Source organism: Mobula birostris, chromosome 14 (assembly GCF_030028105.1).
Source record: "Mobula birostris isolate sMobBir1 chromosome 14, sMobBir1.hap1, whole genome shotgun sequence".
NCBI classification, from domain to species: Eukaryota; Metazoa; Chordata; class Chondrichthyes; order Myliobatiformes; family Myliobatidae; genus Mobula; species Mobula birostris.
The window spans coordinates 42011204-42032096 of NC_092383.1; the positions used below are offsets into that span (position 1 = coordinate 42011204).

The window sequence follows — 20893 nt, forward strand, 5'->3', positions numbered from 1 at the left end:
ATATAAAACTACCCTCAGGGTATATGTATCAGCTGTACATTTAATGTAAATGGATTTTGTGTTTAGACTTGGGTCCCATCCCCAAAGTACCTCATTGTATAGATGAAAATATTCCAAAATCTGAGACATTTCCAGTCCCAGGCATTTTGTATAAGGGGTGCTCAATCTGTAGTATATTACCAGAAGGTTAATATCTGCTAACAATAACACTGCATTAGTGAATGTCAGTGAGCCACTATATAAAGACAGAAACTAACCTCAGTGTGATACAGTAGAAACACAAAACACGGTATTCAAAACTTTAAAATGTTTAACCTTTTTTGATGCAAGAATTAAAAAGACCAGAAACTATTTAAAGAATTGACATCACTTGCACTGTTAAAATGCTGATACTTGACCAAGGCCTGTTAAAATAAGTGACCTTTAGAAGTTGTACTGGTGAAGCTGTTTCTGCAAATGTACTGGTCAGCAATCACCATTCAAGGAATGTGTTATATACTAATGAGCAGAAAAAAATCTATAATGAAAACTATGATTATCATCATTTTAAAATTTTATTTGCAGTAAATGGTCTTACAGCTTTATCTGCATGGAGGTAGCTTCAGAATTTAAAAACAATGGCCAATCCCAATGCCCAAAGGTCAAATAAGTAGATTAAGTGATTTAAAATAAGACATTCAGCAGTGGTGGAGTTTAAGACATCCATGTATTCCAGTTACAATAAATCATGTTAAATGCTTGCAGATACTGTATATTGCACTTTATTGATTGTCACTCAATGTGCATTTATTCAAACTTCCATTATACATTACATAATTAAAAATCAGCTCAGCAAAACTTTTGTACAATACTTATAAAACTTCATTGCTGTCCAAACCAAAATGGCAAGTATTAAAATAATATTGTGTAACTTCCATAATTAATAAAATATTGAAAGGCAAAACTATTTTGCATACCTGGTTTTATCATTGAGATATAATATCAGCTCTAGTCCACACTTCATAAAATATTTAAACAATGGCATTTTTGATACTTTGTCAATATGTTATAGATATAAAGAAATATTCAGTGACAGACACCTTGTCATGAAAATGTAGAGGCACAATTTTTAAGGGACCTACAATAGCAAAATTATTGTTAAAAATGAATGTAAATTTCTTCTAATTTTTGAATGAGATTAATTTTAATTACACATGGAAGAAAGTGAACATGCTGTCAAATGTGCAGATATTGGATTCTATTTTTTTCTCCAATTCTTTTCCCCTCTATAAGACAATGATGTCAAGGAGCATCTCTTGTCAGCAAAGGTGCCTCATCTACATCGTTCAAACCTGAACCCAGCAAGTCTGCACCCTGACAGTGAAGGAGACAGAGGATTCACATTTTCTCCCGGTCTTGTGATTCAGCAACACAGCCATTTCTCAGTTGGGCTAAAACGTCTTTGGAAAGTTGGTCTGCAATTTCAGATATGGCTAGGTCAGACACCAAATGTGGGCATTGCTGAATACTCACAAGGAAAGCAGTAGCTGTGGCTTGAGGGAATGAAGGAGGGATTGTGAGAGGATGGGTGCTAACACTGAGAATGTCACCAGCAGAGCTCAAATTGTGTTACCATACTGTCCAGCCATTCTCACCTCACTCCAGAACTCAGCGTCACAAACCACAGCATTAAATCTGGATCAGAAACAAATTTGCCACCTTGCTGGAATTGGTGGGAGACAAAGGATATGGAGCAGAGCAAATTGACTGAGAGGGAGGGGGTACGTGGGGTAGAGAGGTGCAGGGAGGGGTGCAGGGGAGGGGAGAGGGGATGCGGGGGGAGAGAGAGGTGATGGAGAGGTGGTGTGGGGGGAGAGAGGTGACGGAGAGGGGGTGTGGGGTGAGAGAGAGGTGACAGAGAGGGGGTGTGGGGTGAGAGGTGACGGAGAGGGGGTGTGGGGTGAGAGAGAGGTGATGGAGAGGTGGTGTGGGGTGAGAGAGAGGTGACGGAGAGGTGGTGTGGGGGGGGAGAGAGGTGACGGAGAGGTGGTGTGGGGGGAGAGAGAGGTGACGGAGAGGTGGTGTGGGGGGAGAGAGGTGACGGAGAGGTGGTGTGGGGAGGTGACGGAGAGAGGGTGTGGGGTGAGAGAGGTGACGGAGAGGGGGTGTGGGGTGAGAGAGAGAGGTGATGGAGAGGGGGTGTGGGGTGAGAGAGAGGTGATGGAGAGGGGGTGTGGGGTGAGACAGAGAGGTGATGGAGAGGGGGTGCGGGTGAGAGAGGTGACGGAGAGGGGGTGATGGGTGAGAGAGAGGTGATGGAGAGGGGGTGTGGGGTGAGAGAGAGGTGATGGAGAGGGGGTGTGGGGTGAGAGAGAGAGGTGATGGAGAGGGGGTGTGGGTGAGAGAGGTGATGGAGAGTGGGTGGGGGGGAGAGGTGATGGAGAGGGGGTGTGGGGTGAGAGAGAGAGAGAGGTGATGGAGAGGGGGTGTGGGGGGAGAGGTGACGGAGGGGGGGTGATGGGTGAGAGAGAGGTGATGGAGGGGGGGTGGGTGAGAGAGAAGTGATGGAGAGGGGATGCGGGGTGAGAGAGAGAGGTGATGGAGAGGGGGTGTGGGGTGAGAGAGAGGTGACGGAGAGGGGGTGTGGGGTGAGAGAGAGAGGTGATGGAGAGGGGATGCGGGGTGAGAGAGAGAGGTGATGGAGAGGGGGTGAGGGGAGAGAGGTGACGGAGAGGGGGTGTGGGGTGAGAGAGAAGTGACAGAGAGGGGGTGGGGGGGGAGAGGTGATGGAGAGAGGGTGCGAGGTGAGAGAGGTGACGGAGAGGTGGTGTGGGGTGAGAGAGAGGTGACGGAGAGGTGGTGTGGGGTGAGAGAGAGGAGACGGAGAGGGGGTGTGGGGTGAGAGAGAGGTGACAGAGAGGGGGTGCGGGGTGAGAGAGAGCGTTTCAGGGAGAAGAGATGACAGGGAGGGGTGTTTCAGAGAGGAGAGGAGATGGAGAAGGGGGTTTCGGCGAGGTGACAGGGAGGGATGTTTCAGGGAGAGAGGTGACAGACAGGGGCATTTCGGGGAGAAGTGGTGACAGAGAGGGGCGTTTCAGGAAAAAGAGGTGATGGGGAGGGGTATACGGCAGGAGAGAGGTGACAGAGACATGGTCAGCATCCATACAGGCAGGTCCCTCCATATGCCACACAGTCAAGACAAGTGAGTTCCTCATTTAGAAGACAGCTTGATTGTCTATCTGTACAGAAGGCATCAGTCATTGGTCTATAGGTGGTAGGGTTTATATAGAGTCCGTGGCTGTAGGGAAAGTGGTATGGGAGGTGGAATTTGCTGAGATTTAATGGACATCAGTCGGGTACAGCTGCGGAACAGGGACAGAGAGGGTGGGGCACGGAAAGTGTGGTGTTGGTGTGTGTAGGCGTGTTTATTGGGATCAGCAGAGCCACCAGATGGGGACGGTCTTACTGCGACCATGTTTCCTGAAACAAAGGAAACCCAAAAACATGAACTATAAACAGAAACCCTGTCAAAAGCGCATAATGTCCACCTGAGATTCGGCAACTGGCTAACCTCCTGAAATGGAACTAGTTAGCTCCCCTTCACACTGCCTCCACTAACACTGGAGGTGGGCGGGATCAATGTATGTTTCAGTCGGGCATTTTAACTTTTCCTTCTATCCATGTTTTGCTTTGTAGTTTGGGGGTGTGGTGGAATTATTCAAAATGGCCAACAGAGTTTGGGACGTGCACTTTCAGTAAAATACCAGTCCATGACTAGTAAGCAGTTCAGGCACCACAGTCCCCAACACGATTCTATGGGTGGGGTCACTCTCAATTTTAATCTGGTTATTGGGGATAAATTCTCTGCTAATTCTAAATCCTTCATTACAGTGGTAGGTAGTGAAAACCACATATATACAGGTATATTTAGACAGTCATGACCACAAACGCAAGCACACACACACACACAGATTAGAAGTGTAGAAATTAATGGTACCAGTGCTCAACCAGCAACTAATACACTTGTTTTGATTGTGGAACTAACTAAAGATGATTATTTTATTGAAGTGTCCCAGAACACAATCTAGCTGACAAACTACAGGTATTATTGACACTATAGCAGTTTAAATTATAACAATAGGAAATCTCCATAGTTTAAATGTATTTACAATCTGCACACACGTTAAAATCTGTTTGCTTATTTTTTTCCAAAGTTTAAGATTTTAACTTCTCTTCAAAATGAATGAACAGGAAAATATGGCCTTTAGTTCATTCTTCAAATGGCTCCAAATACTCAGACCCAACACATTACACAGTGAGGCAGCAATGGTATACATCAAAGATACCTTCACATGTCAGACCGTATCATTAAGGGTTTCCATGTCACATCAGGTACAGTTAATTGTCATTTCTTGAAAGATATATTAACTAACCCATTACGTTCCTTGTTCCTTTATCTCACGATGAAGCATCAGTCTGGGTGTGAACCTAGAGGTTATCATTCTTTGATGGTTTGAAGTCTGTGTCATAGATACTGTCTTCATCTGTACTGTAATCATTTTCATAATCATTTAGAATCGAGGATGAAACCTTTGCCACTGAATTTTTACGCCTGTTTAATAAAATAGGTAAAATAATGCATTTTAGTATCCACAAATGAAATAATCTGTTTTTACTTTGAACAATAGTGAACACTCACACTAAAAACAACAGATATATTTTATTTTACCCTAGGGATTTTGTAAAATTAATTAAGTACAAAGTTGTAAACTTCTTGTCATATTAACTAACTGCAGATTAGAACCTGACTCAAGTAACTGTGCTTGGAGGCAAAGGCATTTTTAGATGCAAAATTCCACAGATAGGTTAAGCTTGTAATCACCTTCAAAGGAGAAGGTGGTAGTATTGAATGCCTTGTTTTCCATCCTTACCCACCAACCTGGCTACATCACGGCCTGGTATGGAAATACCAATACCTTTGAATGAAATATCCTACAAGCGGTTGAAGGCCTTCATTGCAAGAGGGATTGAATTCAGTTGCATGCTGCAACTGTACAGGGTACTGGTGAGGCCGCACCTGGAGCACTGTGTGCAGTTTCTGGTCTCCATACTTGAGGAGGGATATACTGACTTTGGAGGCAGTGCAGAGGAGGTTCACCAGGTTGATTCCAAGGATGAAGGGGTTAACCTGTGAGGACAGATTGAGTCATCTGGGACTATACTCTCTGGAGTTCAGAAGAATGAGAGGGGATTTTATACAAAATTTTGAAAGGGATAGATAAGATAGAAGTAGGAAAGTTGTTTCCATTGATAGGTAAGACTAGAACTAGGGGACATTGCCTCAAGATTCAGGGGAGAAGATTTAGAACAGAGATGAGGAGAAACTGTTTTTCCCCAGAGAGTGGTGAATCTGGAATTCTCTGCCCAGGGAAGCAGTTGAGGCTTCTTCACTAAATATATTTAAGAAACAGTTACACGAGGAAATCTGCAGATGCTGGAAATTCAAGCAACACACATCAAAGTTGCTGGTGAATGCAGCAGGCCAGGCAGCATCTCTAGGAAGAAGTATTGTCGACGTTTCAGGCCGAGACCCTTCATCAGGACTAACTGAAAGAAGAGTTAGTAAGGGATTTGAGAAGTGTCACGAACATAGGTAGGAAGGGATTGAACAAGGGGGGATAAAACCATCTCAAATCTCTTACCAGCTCTTCTTTCAGTTAGTCCTGACGAAGGGTCTCAGCCCAAAACGTCGACTGTACCTCCTCCTAGAGATGCTGCCTGGCCTGCTGCGTTTACCAGCAACTTTGATGTGTGTTGTTAAGAAAGAGTTAGATAGGTTTTTACCTAGTAAGGGAATTAAGGGTTATGGGGAAAAGGCAGGTAGATAGAGTTGAGTTAACAGACAAATCAGCCATGATCTTATTGAATAGCAGGGGAGGCTTGATGGGTTGGACGGCCTGCTGTTATTTCTCATGTTCTTATTCAGCCCAGTAAAAACCTCGCAATCTACATGAATCACTGTCATTGGAAAGCAGCATCCATCATCAGAGATCCCCACCACCCAGGCCAGGCCCTTTTCCCACTGCTGCCATCAGGTAGAAGGTACAAGAGCCTCAGGACTGGTACCACCAGGTTCAAGACAGTTACTACCCCTCAGCCATCAGCTTCTTGAACAAAAGGAGATAACTACACTCATTTACCCATCCATTGAGATGATCCCACAACAAATTATCTCACTTGAGGATTCTTTATCGTGTTCTCATGATTTATTTATATTTGCATTTGCACAGTTCGATTGTCTTCTGCACTCTGATCTTTCATTGATCCAGTTATGGTTACTATTCAAACTTTGAACTTTGAGATCCCAAAAAACAAGCTGAAGAATTGAAACAGACCGAAGGGCAGAGAGCAGCAGGAAGTTTACACAAAATATCAGAACGTTACATCAAAGCTGTGTGGCTCCTTGAGTTTGTTCCACGCTTTGAGATTCTGTCTGATCTTGTGCCTCCAATCCTTTACTCTCAACCATAAATGTACTCAGTGGCTAAGAATCCAAGAAAAAGCAGGCTGCAGAAGGAGATGATAAAACACAGTCTGACAGGGTGCAGTGGCCCACACACTGGATCCTTGGCACGAACCAAGTTTGGAGAGTTTAATGAGCTGTGCATGCTGTAATCAACCCGCCTGCTTGCTGGTGCTTCCTGTGATTCTAGCCAGAGTCTCAGTGATACCCACAATCTTCTAACAAGGCCCTTTGATGCCAGAGAAACAGAATCAGAATCCTTTATTATCGCCAAGTATGTGGACACACACAGGGAATTTGATGCCGGTTTCCCTGAGCTCTCGCTGTACAGAATCAAAAAGCAAACAAAACAATAGTGCAAATAATCGTGAACTATATACAGTGAGGTATACCTGTGTATGTACAGGTGGACTTGGTTTATAGTGGACTAAAATTCAAGTGTTCATAAGACTGATGGCATACGGAAAGAAACTGTTCTTGTACCTATTTGTCCTGGCATACAGTGATCTAAAGCACCTACCAGAAGGAAGGAGTTGGAACAGGTGATGTCCAGGGTGTGATGGGTCTACAATGATGTTGCTTGCTCACTTCCTGACTCTAGATGCATTCAAGTCCTGGATCGAGGGCAGCTTCACACCAATAATCCTTTTCGCAGCCCTGATGGTTCTTTGGAGTCTATTCTTGTCTTGTTTGGTAGCTGATCCAAACCAGACAGTGATGGACAAACAGAGATCAGACTGAATTATTCCTGAATAGAATTGAATCAGCAGCTCCTGAGGCAGGTTGTACTTCCTGAGTTGATGTAGGAAATACAACCTCTGCTGAGCCTTTTTGATTACAGTTAGTTAGGTGTCCACTTCCGGTCCTGGGAGATTCAAAGGCATACAATAGCACAGATGCTAGAATCAGGAGCAACAAATAAGCTGCCAGAGGAACTCAGTAGATCAGGCAACATACGTAGAAGGAAAAGGACTAATTGAGACCCTTCATCTGCACCAGACGCATCGAATTGAATTGAATTGACTTTATTAGTTACATCCTTCATATACATGAGGAGTAAAAATCATTATGTTACATCTTTGTATAAATGGGCAATGTGCAATTTATAGTAACTTGTAATAACATAGAAATACAATCGTATCAGCATGAATTAATTAGTCTGATAGCCTGGTGGAAGCAGTTATCCCAGAGCCTGTTGGTCCTGGCTTTTATGCTGTGGTACCATTTCCCGGATGGTAGCAGCTGGAACAGTTTGTGGTTGGGGCAACTCTCCAATGATCCTTTGGGCTCTTTTTCCACACCTGTCTTTGTAAATGTCCTGAATCACAGGGAGTTCACAACTACAGATGCTCTGGGCTGTCTGCACCACTCTCTGCAGAGACCTGTGATTAAGGGAGGTACACTTCCCATACCAGGCAGTGATGCAGCCAGTCAGGATCCTCACAATTGTGCCCCTGTAGAAAGTTCTTGGGATTTAGGGGCCCACATCAAACTTCTTCAACCGTCTGAGGTAAAAGAGGCGCTGTTGTGCTTTCTTCACCACACAGCCAGAATGTACAGACCACTTGAGATCCTCAGTGATGTTTATGTGAGTAACTTAAAGCTGTTCACCCTCTCAACCCCAGATCCATTGATGTCAATAGGGGTTAACCTGTCTCTATTCCTCCTGTAGTCCACAACCAGCTCCTTTGTTTTTGTGACATTGAGTGAGAGGTTGTTTTCTTGACACCACTGTGTCAGGGTGATGACTTCTTCTCTGTATGCTGCCTTGTTGTTATATGAGATTAGGTCCGGCACTGATTATGCTTGATGTGATCCTTCTGTAATTCGGCATTTTCACTAATCCGGCTCTCCTCAGGTCCCAGTGGTGCCAGATTAGTGAAGGTCGACCTGTACCTTGTTGTTAAAGATTCTAGATTAGACCTATTGTATGGTAAAATGGGACTCTTAACCTCACAATCTACCTCCCCATGGCCTTCCACTTCATTTTCTGCCTGCACTGTACTTTCTCTGTAGCTGTAACACTATTCTATATTTTATTATTGCCTTTTTTCCACCGGTACTATCTCAGAGCACTGATGATCTGTATCCAGTTATCTGTATGAATGTTGTGCAAGAACAAGCTGTTCACTGTACCTCAGTACATGGGATAATAAGAAAACAATTCATAAACACAAGAGATTCTGCAGATGCTGGAAATCCAGAGCAACACACACTCAGTGTTGGAGGAACTCAGCAGGTCAGGAGGCATCTATGGAAATGAACAGACAGATAGATAGATAGATAGATAGACAGATAGATATTTTATTGATCCCAAAGGAAATTACAGTGTCACAGTAGAACTACAAGTGCACAGATATACAAATATTAGAAAAGAAAGAAAGAATAAAAAATAAGTTATCTCAAACAGCCTAACAGGAGGGGTCATCACTTCCCTGGCTATAGTGTGACTCATTATAAAGCCTAATGGCCAAGGGTAAGAATGACCTCATATAGTCTCTTTGGAGAAGCGCAGTTGTCTTAGTCTATTACTAAAAGTGTTCCTCTGTTCAGCCAGGGTGGCATGCAGAGGGTGAGAAACATTGTCCAGAATTGCCAGGATTTTCCATAGTGTCTTTTGTTCTACCACAACCTCCAGTGTGTCCAGTTTGACTCCGATAACAGAGCCAGCCTTTCTAATCAGTTTATTGAGCCTATTGGCATCACCCACGTTGACGCCATTGCCCTAGCAGACCACCACATAGAAAGTTGTACTTGCAACAACAGACTAGTAGAACATGTGAAGGAGAGGCATGCATACTCCAAAGGACTTCAGTCTCCTCAGGAAGTAGAGACCACTCTGGCTTTTCTTGTACACAGCCTGTGTTGGTACTTCATTCAAATCTGTCATCCCGGTGCACCCCCAGGTACTCGTAGGCCCTCACCACATCTACATCCTCACCGTCAATAGTAACAGGGAGCAGTGCAGGCTTAGTCTTCCAAAAGTCCACCACCATCTCCTTTGTCTTACTGACGTTGAGCTGCAGATGATTCAGCTTGCACAATTTGACAAAGTCCTCCACCAGGGCCCTGTATTCATCCTCCTATCTTCCCTTTATACAACCAACTATTGTTGAGTTATCAAAGAATTTCTACAGATGACATTACTCAGTGTTGTATCTAAAGTCCAAGGTATACAGGGTAAACAGGAAGGGAGCCAATACGGTTCCTGTGGTACCCCAGTGCTGCCTATAGCCATGTCTGATACATAGCTCTGGAGCTGCACAAACTGTGGTCTGCCAGTCAGGTATCTATTATCCAGGATACAATGGAAGTGCCAACCTGCATTGAACGGAGCTTTCCTCCCCAGCAATGAGGGTGAATGGTATTGAAGGCACGAGAAATCAAAAAACATGATCCTCACAGTGCTGCCCTGCTTATCCAAATGGGAGAAGGCTCTGTTCAGCAGGTAGATGAAAGCATCATCAACTCCAACGTGCCCCTGGTAGTCAATCTGCAAGGGATCGAGGGCTTATCTGACCAGGGGTTGGAGGTGAGCCAGGACCAGCCTCTCTAGGGTCTTCATGATGTGTGAGGTCAGGGCCACTGGATGGTAGTCATTCAAGACTTTTGGTTGGCTCTTCTTGGGTACTGCAAGCACACATGATGTTTTCCGCCAGGCTGAGACTCAGATTGAAAATGCACTGGAGAATAAACAGTAGACATTTCAGGCAGAGACTTTCATCAAGACAGAAAAAGGAAAGGGGAAGATGCCAGAATAAGACGGTGGGGGAGAGAAAAGGGAAGGGTGCAAGCTAGAATCCGTGAAGAGAGGCGGGTAGGAGAGGGAGGATGAAGTAAGAATCTTGGAGATGATAGGTGGAAAAGGTGAATGACTATTCTGGCTATTCTGGACTGGGTTTTGAGCAATCAGGAAGGGTTAATTAGCAATCTTGTCGTGAGAGGCCCTTTGGGTAAGAGTGACCATAATATGGTGGAATTCTTCATTAAGATGGAGAGTGACATACTTAATTCAGAAACAAAGGTTCTGAACTTAAAGAGGGGTAACTTTGAAGGTATGAGATGTGAATTAGCTAAGATAGACTGGCAAATGACACTTAAAGGGTTGACAGTGGATATGCAATGGCAAGCATTTAAAGGTTGCATGGATAAACTACAACAATTGTTCATCCCAGTTTGGCAAAAGAATAAATCAAGGAAGGTAGTGCACCCGTGGCTGACAAGAGAAATTAGGGATAGTATCAATTCCAAAGAAGCAGCATACAAATTAGCCAGAGAAAGTGGCTCACCTGAGGACTGGGAGAAATTCAGAGTTCAGCAGAGGAGGACAAAGGGCTTAATTAGGAAGGGGAAAAAAGATTATGATAGAAAACTGGCAGGGAACATAAAAACTGACTGTAAAAGCTTTTATAGGTACGTAAAAAGGAAAAGACTGGTAAAGACAAATGTAGGTCCCCTACAGACAGAAACAGGTGAATTGATTATGGGGAGCAAGGACATGGCAGGCCAATTGAATAATTACTTTGGTTCTGTCTTCATTAAGGAGGACATAAATAATCTTCCAGAAATAGTAGGGGACAGAGGGTCCAGTGAGATGGAGGAACTGAGCGAAATACTTGTTAGTAGGGAAGTGGTGTTAGGTAAATTGAAGGGATTGAAGGCAGATAAACCCCCAGGGCCAGATGGTCTGCATCCTAGAGTGCCTAAGGAAGTAGCCCAAGAAATAGTGGATGCATTAGTGATAATTTTTCAAAACTCGTTAGATTCTGGACTAGTTCCTGAGAATTGGAGGGTGGCTAATGTAACCCCACTTTTTAAAAAAGGAGGGAGAGAGAAACCGGGGAATTATAGACCGGTTAGCCTAACGTCAGTGGTGGGGAAACTGCTGGAGTCAGTTATCAAAGATGTGATAACAGCACATTTGGAAAGCGGTGAAATCATCGGACAAAGTCAACATGGATTTGTGAAGGGAAAGTCATGCCTGACGAATCTCATTGAATTTTTTGAGGATGTAACTAGTAGAGTGGATAGGGGAGAACCAGTGGATGTGGTATATTTGGATTTTCAAAAGGCTTTTGACAAGGTCCCACACAGGAGATTAGTGTGCAAACTTAAAGCACATGGTATTGGGGGTAAGGTATTGATGTGAATGGAGAATTGGTTAGCAGACAGGAAGCAAAGAGTGGGAATAAACGGGACCTTTTCAGAATGGCAGGCGGTGACTAGTGGGGTACCGCAAGGCTCAGTGCTGGGACCCCAGTTGTTTACAATATATATTAATGACTTGGATGAGGGAATTAAATGCAGCATCTCCAAGTTTGCGGATGACATGAAGCTGGGTGGCAGTGTTAGCTGTGAGGAGGATGCTAAGAGGATGCAGAGTGACTTGGATAGGTTGGGTGAGTGGGCAAATTCATGGCAGATGCAATTTAATGTGGATAAATGTGAAGTTATCCACTTTGGTAGCAAAAATAGGAAAACAGATTATTATCTGAATGGTGGCCGATTAGGAAAAGGGGAGGTGCAACAAGACCTGGGTGTCATTATACACCAGTCATTGAAAGTGGGCATGCAGGTACAGCAGGCGGTGAAAAAGGCGAATGGTATGCTGGCATTTATAGCGAGAGGATTTGAGTACAGGAGCAGGGAGGTACTACTGCAGTTGTACAAGGCCTTGGTGAGACCACACCTGGAGTATTGTGTGCAGTTTTGGTCCCCTAATCTGAGGAAAGACATCCTTGCCATAGAGGGAGTACAAAGAAGGTTCACCAGATTGATTCCTGGGATGGCAGGACTTTCATATGAAGAAAGACTGGATGAACTGGGCTTGTACTCATTGGAATTTAGAAGATTGAGGGGGAATCTGATTGAAACGTATAAAATCCTAAAGGGATTGGACAGGCTAGATGCAGGAAGATTGTTCCCGATGTTGGGGAAGTCCAGAACAAGGGGTCACAGTTTGAGGATAAAGGGGAAGCCTTTTAGGACCGAGATTAGGAAAAACTTCTTCACTCAGAGAGTGGTGAATCTGTGGAATTCTCTGCCACAGGAAGCAGTTGAGGCCAGTACATTGGCTATATCTAAGAGGGAGTTAGATATGGCCCTTGTGGCTACGGGGATCAGGGGGTATGGAGGGAAGGCTGGGGCGGGGTTCTGAGTTGGATGATTCAGCCATGATCATAATAAATGGCGATGCAGGCTCAAAGGGCCGAATGGCCTACTCCTGCACCTATTTTCTATGTTTCTATGTTTCTATGACTGGAAAAGAAGGGATTTTATAAGAGACGAGAGTGGACTAGGGGAGAAAGGGAAGGAGGAGGGGCACAGGGGGAGGTGATAGGCAGGTGAAGGGATGAGGTAAGAGGCCAAAGTGGGGAACTGAAGAATTCCTTTCCAGTCCTGATGAAGAGTCTCAGCCTGAAACATTGATAGTTTATTTATTTCCATAGATGCTGCCTGACCTGCTGAGTTCCTCTAGCATTTTGTGTTGCACAAGAACACATTTACCACTTACCGACTTGTGCCTCAAGAGAAGTGTAGAGGTTTACCAGAATCTACTTCCCCTGAACAGTAAAGACAAAACTTTTAGACCACCCTATACCTACATTAAATCCCATTGATAAACTGGCAAGGTTCTGTCTTACAGTTAATTGAATTAGTTTACTATTGTAATATATACTGAGGTAAAGTGAAAACCTAGTCTTGCACAGAGACCAATTCATTACAGGGTGCATTGAGATAAAACAAAAGAATGCAGAATAAAGTGCATACAGAGAAAGAGCAGTGTAAGTAAACAATAAGGTGCAAGATCACAACGAGGTAGTTTGTGAAGTCTAGTGTCCATTTTATCATCCTGGGGATTCTTACAATGATGGGGTAGAAGCCTAATGGGTCTTGCAGGATCTCCAGCCTGATGGAGGGGGGGAGGAGCGGATGTCCAGCGGGGTAGGGTCTTTTGATTCTGCTGGCACTGAGAAGTATAGGCAAGTTGATGGAGGGGAAGCTGGCTTCCACAGTGTGCTGAGGCTGGTCCACAACTCTCTGCAGTCTCACTGGCAGAGCAGCTGCCATGCTATGCCATGATGCATCCAGATAAGATGCTTACTATGGTGCTTCACTAAAAATTGGTAAGGGTCAACAAGGACATGCCAAATTTCATTAACCACCTGAGGAATTAGAGGCATTGTTGAGATTCCTTGGCCTTTGTGCCTACCAGAACAGGTTATTGGTGATGTTCAATCCTTGGAGCATGAAGCTCTTAACCTTCACCACCTCCGGACGGACCATTGATGTAGACAGGGGCCCGTGCACTACATTCCTGCCTGAAGTCAATACCAGTTCTTTTGTTTTGCTGACATTAAGTGGATTGCTGTTGTCTCTATCAAATTCCTGTACTCTGACTCATCGTTATCTGAGATATGGCACACTATAGTGGTATTATCTGCAAACTTGTGGATGGAACTAGAGCACAATTGGGCCACACTAACATGAGTGTACAGGGAGTAGAGTAGTTGGCTGAGGTTACAACCTTCCTCCTCTTTTGCGTTTACCATAGACAATACCAGTCTTTCCCTACAAATAATTCTCACCCTTCAAGTATACACTGAAACTGAGATAGGGTTGAAAAAGGAATATAACTTTTCTTTTTGGAAAGAAGATGAATAAAGCATTATTACCAATATTTCTATAGCTGCCATGATTAATGTTAATTAACTGATAGCAGCTGTGTCAGTCTAGCACTCCTGTAGGAAATGGGATTCAACACTGGCTTCATGGGAGAAGTCAGAGAGTGGTATTAGATGATTGCCCTTCTGACTGGAGGTCTGTGACCAGTGGTGTATCACAGGGATTGTTGTTTGTCATTTATATCTATGATCTGGATGATAACTTGGTAAACTGGATCAGCATGTTTGAGGTTGACATCAAGGCTAAGGACACAGTGGTCAGTGAGGGAGGCCATCAACCACTTTCAACAGGATCTGGACCACCTGGAAAAATGGCAGATGGACCTTAATGCACACTCTTGTGAGGTGTCACACTTTGGGAGGACAAACCAGGGTAGGATTTACACAGTGAATAGTAGGGTACTGGGGTGTGACATAGAGCGGAAGGATCTGGGAATACAGATACAAAATTCACAGGTAGATGGGGTCATGAAGAAAGCTTTTGGTACATTGATCCTCACAAATCAAATTATTGACTACAGGAGTTGGAATGTTATGTCAAAATTGTGTAAGATTTGGAGTACTGTGTGCAGTTCTGGTCACCTACCAACAAGAAAGATATCAGTAAGATTGAACAATTACAAAGAAAATTTACAAGGATGTTGGGGGTCTTGAGAACCCAAGTTATAGGGAAAGGTTGACTCAGTTAGGACTTTATTCCTTGGAGGGTAGGAAAATAAGGGGAAAGTTGGTAGAAGTCTAGAAAATTATGAGGGGTATAGATCGGCTTTTTCCACTGAAGTTGGGTGAGACTGGAACTGGAGATTAAATAAAGTTAAAGGTGAAAGGTAAAACATTTCAAAGTAAATTTATTATCAAGTACACATATGTCACTATACAACCCTGAGGGGCACTCAGAGCACAACAAAGAAATATAATAGAATCATTGAAAAACTACACAAAGATTGACAAACATCCAATGTGCAAAAGAAGACAAACTGTGCATTCATATATCAATAACTAAATAAATACTGAGAAAAAGTTGAAGAGTCCTTGAAAGTGAGTCGATGAAAGTTAAATCTGTTCAGAATTGAGGTGAGGGTAGTTATCCACACTAGTTCAGAAGCCTGATGGTTGAAGTTCCTGAACCTGGTGGTGTGGGACTTAAGCCTGATTTATACTTCTGCGTAGCTCTACGCCATAGCGAGCATGCATTGTTGTGTCTGCGTCGCTCTGCATGGCATTACTAGAGTTATCCGAGTTCAAAGGATTGGGTAAAGTTAATGTCATTCAGTGTCTTGGGAATGATCGACCTTTTTAATCTTCGTTCGGGAATCGTGGCATGCACATTTGAGTGAAACCCCTGCAAGGTCGGGAAGGTTTGTGCAGTGACCACCCTCCAAAAGGTCAGTTCCTTTATTTCTTCGTGATTTCTTCGGACAGGCATCTCTCCGCTGCGATCGGCAGATTCGTCATTACTTCGAAGGAATCGTTGTTTCGGGGAAGTCTCTCCTTAATGACTGTATAAATCACATGGACTTTTGAATTTACCACTTTAGGTCTGTGCTTGGATGAGAATTCGCTAAGAATAGTTTCTAAGTTTGACTGTGTTAGATATAGCCACCTAACTGTGAACTTCCGGTTAAGTTAGTCGATCGTTTACTTTTCGATGTTTTGAGCAGAGGTTAATAAATCTCGTGGTTTGTTTATACACCCCGTCTCAGTTTCCTATCTATTGTTGCTGTTCATAACACTAGATGGTAGATTAGGAGGCAATTGAAAGAGGAGCTTAATGGCGCCTAATGGCAACTCCTTTGGAAACAGTTCTATTTCAATCTTTAAAAACTCTATTTTTCCCTTTCAGGACCCTGACCTGGAGCAACACGCTGACTACGGTTCTTGCGGGAATGGGCCTGCTCTTGGGGTTTCACGAATGGCCGTTGTTCGGCACGCCAAGGGCTCAGCCTAAGAGCTTTGTTCGCCTTCAGAGGTCCGAGATTTTGTGGGTCTGGAGACGGGGGGGGGGGGGGGCGCGCGAATCACAGAGCTTGGAAAAAGCAACACAATGGACTTTTAACATCACAAATCAGTGAGTTGTTTGTTATGTCTCCCTCTCGCTGTGAAATGGAGACATCTCTTTCTCCCTTATTAGGGAGAGAGAGAGAGCCTGTGGTATGTCGACTACTAGGTGAACCAGTAGTCAGTGGAATACTGCAAGTCTGTGTCTTTGCTATTGCTTTGCTCATGCTTGAGTGCACAGTGGCGAGTGCTGATGCTTTTTTTTTGTCGGTGGGGGGAGGGGGGATTGTTGCTTGCTGCCGCTTACTCGTAGGAAAGAGAGGAGCCGGGGGGGGGGGACTTTGGAGTTCTAACATTTAACTGTCATTCATTCTTTGTGGGCACTCCTCTGTTTTCGTGGATGGTTGCGAGGAAAAAGCATTTCAGGATGTATATTGTATACATTTCTCTTGACATTAAATATACCTTTGAAACCTTTGAAGGGCCCGTTCCTGTGCCTTTGAAACCTTTGAAGGGCCTGTTCCTAGCGTTCGATAACTCTATGACTCACACTACTTTAGAAACTGATATTAAGCTCAAGAAATAAATTCCCTAGATACTTGTTGAAGTCTGTCACTGATCTTTACAATCAGCCCAAATATAATGAAGTCAATTGGAATATTCACATACAATAGAACAGGGGCTAGAAATGAAATTACACAATTCTGAACAAAATGACCTTTTTACTATTGAGCAATTAGAGTAATTTGTGCGCTTTTCTCGGTGTCAAGAGTGCTCAGTAGGAAATCTGTTTCCATTATTTAACAGAACATCCCCCAGCACTGGTGTGAAATCCCCCAATGATAACAGTGGTGCAAAATGAAATACTTCAATTCCACTCGCACAAAAAACTTCAGTTTCTCTTTACACAGAACAACCACTTTGCTGGAAGAACGTCTCCAAAGCCATGTGTAGGGAAGTGTAGGAAAGAGTATGGTTATGCATTTTTGTAGAAGGAATAAAGATATGGACTACTTTCTGAATGGAGAGAAATTCAAAAATCAGAGGTGCAAAGGGATTTGGAAGTCCTTGTGCAGGATTCCCTAAAGGTGAAGTTGCAGTTTGAGTCAGTGGTAAGGAAGGCAAATGCAATGTTAGCAATCATTTTCAGAGCAAGGATTTTCTGCTGAGACACCCCCACAAAATGCTGGAGGAACTCAGCAGGTCATGCGGCATCTATAAAAAAGAGTACAGTCGATGTTTCGGGCCAAGACCCTTCGGCAGGACTGGAGGAGAAAAAGATGATGAGTCAAAGTTAGAGGGTGGAGGAGGAGAGGAAGAAACACAAGGTGATAGGTGAAATAGTGGGGAGGGGTGAAGTAAAGAGATGGGAAGTTGATTAGTGAAAGAGATACAGGGCTGGACAAGGGAGGATCTGACAGGAGAGGACAGATGGCCATGGTAGAGCAAAAGAAAAGGGGGAGGAGCACCAGAGGGAGGTGATGGGCAGGTAAGGAGATAAGGTGAGAGAGGGAAAAGGGAATGGGGAATGGTGAGGGATGGGGGCATTTCCAGAAGATCGAGAAGTCAATGTTCACGCCATCGTGTTGGAGGCTACCTAGATGGAATATGATGTCCAGCTCCTCCAACCTGGGTGTGGCCTCACTGTGGCCTGCTGAGTTCCTCTAGCATTTTGTGTGTGTTGTTTAGAGTATGGTGAGCAGTTTGGGCATCTTATCTCAGAAAAGTTGTGCTGGCAGTGGAGAGGTTCCAGAGAAGATTCATGAGAATGATTCCATGAATGAAAGGGTAAATGTATGACGAGTGCTTGATATATCTGGGCCTGTTCTCGCTAGGGTTTAGAAGAATGAGGGTGGATCTCATTGAAACCCTATCAAATATTGAAAGGCCTACACAGCGTGGATGTGGAGAGGATGGTTGCTATAGTGGGGGAGTCTAGGACCAACGGACACAGCCTCAGAATATAGGGACACCCATTTAGAACCGCGATGAGAAGGAATTTCTTTAGCCAGAGGGTGGTGAATCTGTGGAATTCATTGCCACGGACAGCTGTGGAGGGCAAATGATTGAGTATATTTAAAGCAGAGATTGATAGGTTCTTGGTTAGTCAGGGTGCCAAAAGTTACAGGGATAAGGCAAAAGAACAGGGTCAAAGGGATATTAAATTATCCTGATGGAATGGTGGAACAGACTCAATGGGCCAAGTGGCCTAATTCTGCTCCTACATCTTATGTTGTCTAAAGGTGACAAGCTGCGTTCGTTGTCCTCACCAAGACCTGCGACCTCCTACAAATTCTAATGCAGCCCTACTGCTTTGCCCATGGAGGACAAGGGCCAAAACTCTTGTGTTGCTGATTTAAATGAGCAATATTAGAGTGATCCAAAATGTTGTTTTATTGTCCAACATACCATGGAATAAATTCTAACCTCATATTGACAAACTACACCTCAAGTGGATTCTGGAAACAGACACAAACCTACCTGAGATCTTTCTTTAATGTATTCATTTGGCCTTGGAGCTCCTCATTGGTTTCGATTTGTTCCTCCAGCTCCCTCTGCACCTTTCTCTTTGCACTTTCCAGCCGATCAATTTCTTCCTCTGCTTCATCTACTTGTCTTTTCAATGCTTTCAATCGCAGATTCAACTAGAAAGTCGTGAGAGTGATCACAAGCCGCACATTTCTTACAAACCAGCTGAAAACATCTTAAAGTGATTGAATTGTGTTTCATAAATCCATGACTGAGATTAATATAAGTACACTTAGCACCTGCCCTTACTTTAAACCATGTTATTTAAATGTCCAAGTTGCCCTTTATATTGCTGCATTTTAAACTGCACTGACTTCTGAATCTTTCATATTTCACTTCAAGTTTAGTCCAAATGGAAATGAAACAAAAAAATTGCAAATATTTAGCTCGTCAGGCAGCGTTTCCAGTCGATCGCCTTCCATCGGAACCACTCCCAGTCAACCGCCTCCCACCGGAACCACTGCCAGTCAATCGCCTCCCACCAGGACCACTCCCAGTCAATCGCCTCCCACCGGGACAACTCCCAGTCAATCGCCTCCCATCGGGACCACTCCCAGTCAATCGCCTCCAACCGGGACCACTCCCAGTCCATTGCCTCCCATCGGAACCACTCCCAGTCAATCGCCTCCCACCGGAACCACTCCCAGTCAATCGCCTCCCACCAGAACCACTCCCAGTCCATCGCCTTCCACCAGAACCACTCCCAATCCATCACCTTCCATCGGAACCACTCCCAGTCAATCACCTCCCATTGGAACCACTCCCAGTCTATCACCTTCCATCAGAACTACTCCCAATCCATTGCCTCCCATCGGAACCACTCCCAGTCCATCGCCTTCCATCGGAACCACTCCCAGTCAATCGCATTCCAACAGAAGCCAATTTCCAGTATTTTCTGTTTTAATTTTGACACCTGCAGTTCTTTGCTTTTTATTGCAAACGGATTCTGCTTAAATGCTCACCCAACTGGAATCAGGTGCGCTAATTATAAATATCAGTTTTCATAGTGATTCTAGCCTAGTTGTTCCCAACTAAGCCTAGTACAGATCCTTAGTGTTACAGTGATTCTCAGGAACTGAAAGCTTCACAGGCCTCCCTCCCTCCAGTATCTCCCACTTATTGCCAGAGAAGGTCATCTCTGGCGTTTCACATACCTGATCCTTTTGGTCTGTCAGATGGAGACGTTCATCATCTATTTGCAGCATCAACTCCTTGGCCTTTCTTTCAAGTTTACGATTGTTCAGCTGCAGAGCAGATCTTTCTCTGAAAAGGTTATTAAAAACACATTTGAATTGCACCCATGAAAGGAAGATCCCAGAGTCAGTATTACATTGACCGTGTCAACCTTCCTATAGTGTTCTGCTGCAATTTGTACATTGATTTGCAGTATCTACGATGATTGCTTACACTGAAAAAACACTATGATCTCACTCACTTCTCAGGAGCATTAGCAATGAAAATTCAACAGAACTGTGCAGAGCTTTTAAATCAGACGACTCAAAGACTAGTTGAAGAGGGAGACTTTAGTAATAGAGAGCAGCATCTTGGTCCAATGGGATGACTACAGCTTACACTGCCGAGGAATTAATAGCTGTAACTAGATAGCCCAAAACAATGTATTAGGGGAAAATAAATCATTGCAGAAACAAGCCAATGCTGGAGCTCTACCACAAGACAGCAGTTTAATCTCAGCTCACTATACAAGCTCATTCCTGGAAACCTGCTTACAGCTGCAGCAGGGCAGTTTTGCTGACATGGATATATTGCTAGTCCTGGTTTTATCGCACTTTTTCTGAATTATCCATTTTGACGCAGGTATGAATGCCATCTATTAAACCAGATGTCATTTATCGACACAAATCTATCAACACAAATTGCTTTCTTTCTGTGTGCAAATGGCGATTATATTTTTCGCTCCTGATCCAGTCTCCAGGAAGCGCTACTTCTCATTATGCATTACTTCATTTCCTTAACAGCATTATTGTTACATCCACAGTCAAATATTTTCATCAGCTTGCCAACAGTTTGTGCCTTGGGAACAAGCTCTTCCGATTTTGCTAAATCTCTTTCCTCAATGTCGACTTTTTAACATCTATGCCAAACTCATGTTGATTCAGCTTTTCACTGGCTGGAAAAATCACTTTGAAGCAGATTTTCAAGGAAGGAAACTCTACTTTTA

General features: G+C 43.9%; 1 protein-coding gene across 5 annotated transcripts in view; it reads right to left on the reverse strand.

Moving 5' to 3' along the window:
- Positions 1-2455: 2455 nt before the first annotated feature.
- cgnl1 (cingulin-like 1) overlaps positions 2456-20893 on the reverse strand; it is a 226906-nt gene continuing 208468 nt past the window's right edge. For all 5 annotated transcript variants that reach the window (XM_072278440.1, XM_072278437.1, XM_072278439.1 and 2 more), the window contains exons 17-19: positions 19869-19977; positions 18667-18830; positions 2456-4591 (exon numbers count right to left, since the gene is read on the reverse strand). In XM_072278440.1, the coding sequence (XP_072134541.1) occupies positions 4468-4591; positions 18667-18830; positions 19869-19977 (397 nt within the window). In that variant the 3' untranslated portion in view covers positions 2456-4467. The remainder of the gene's footprint in view (positions 4592-18666; positions 18831-19868; positions 19978-20893) is intronic.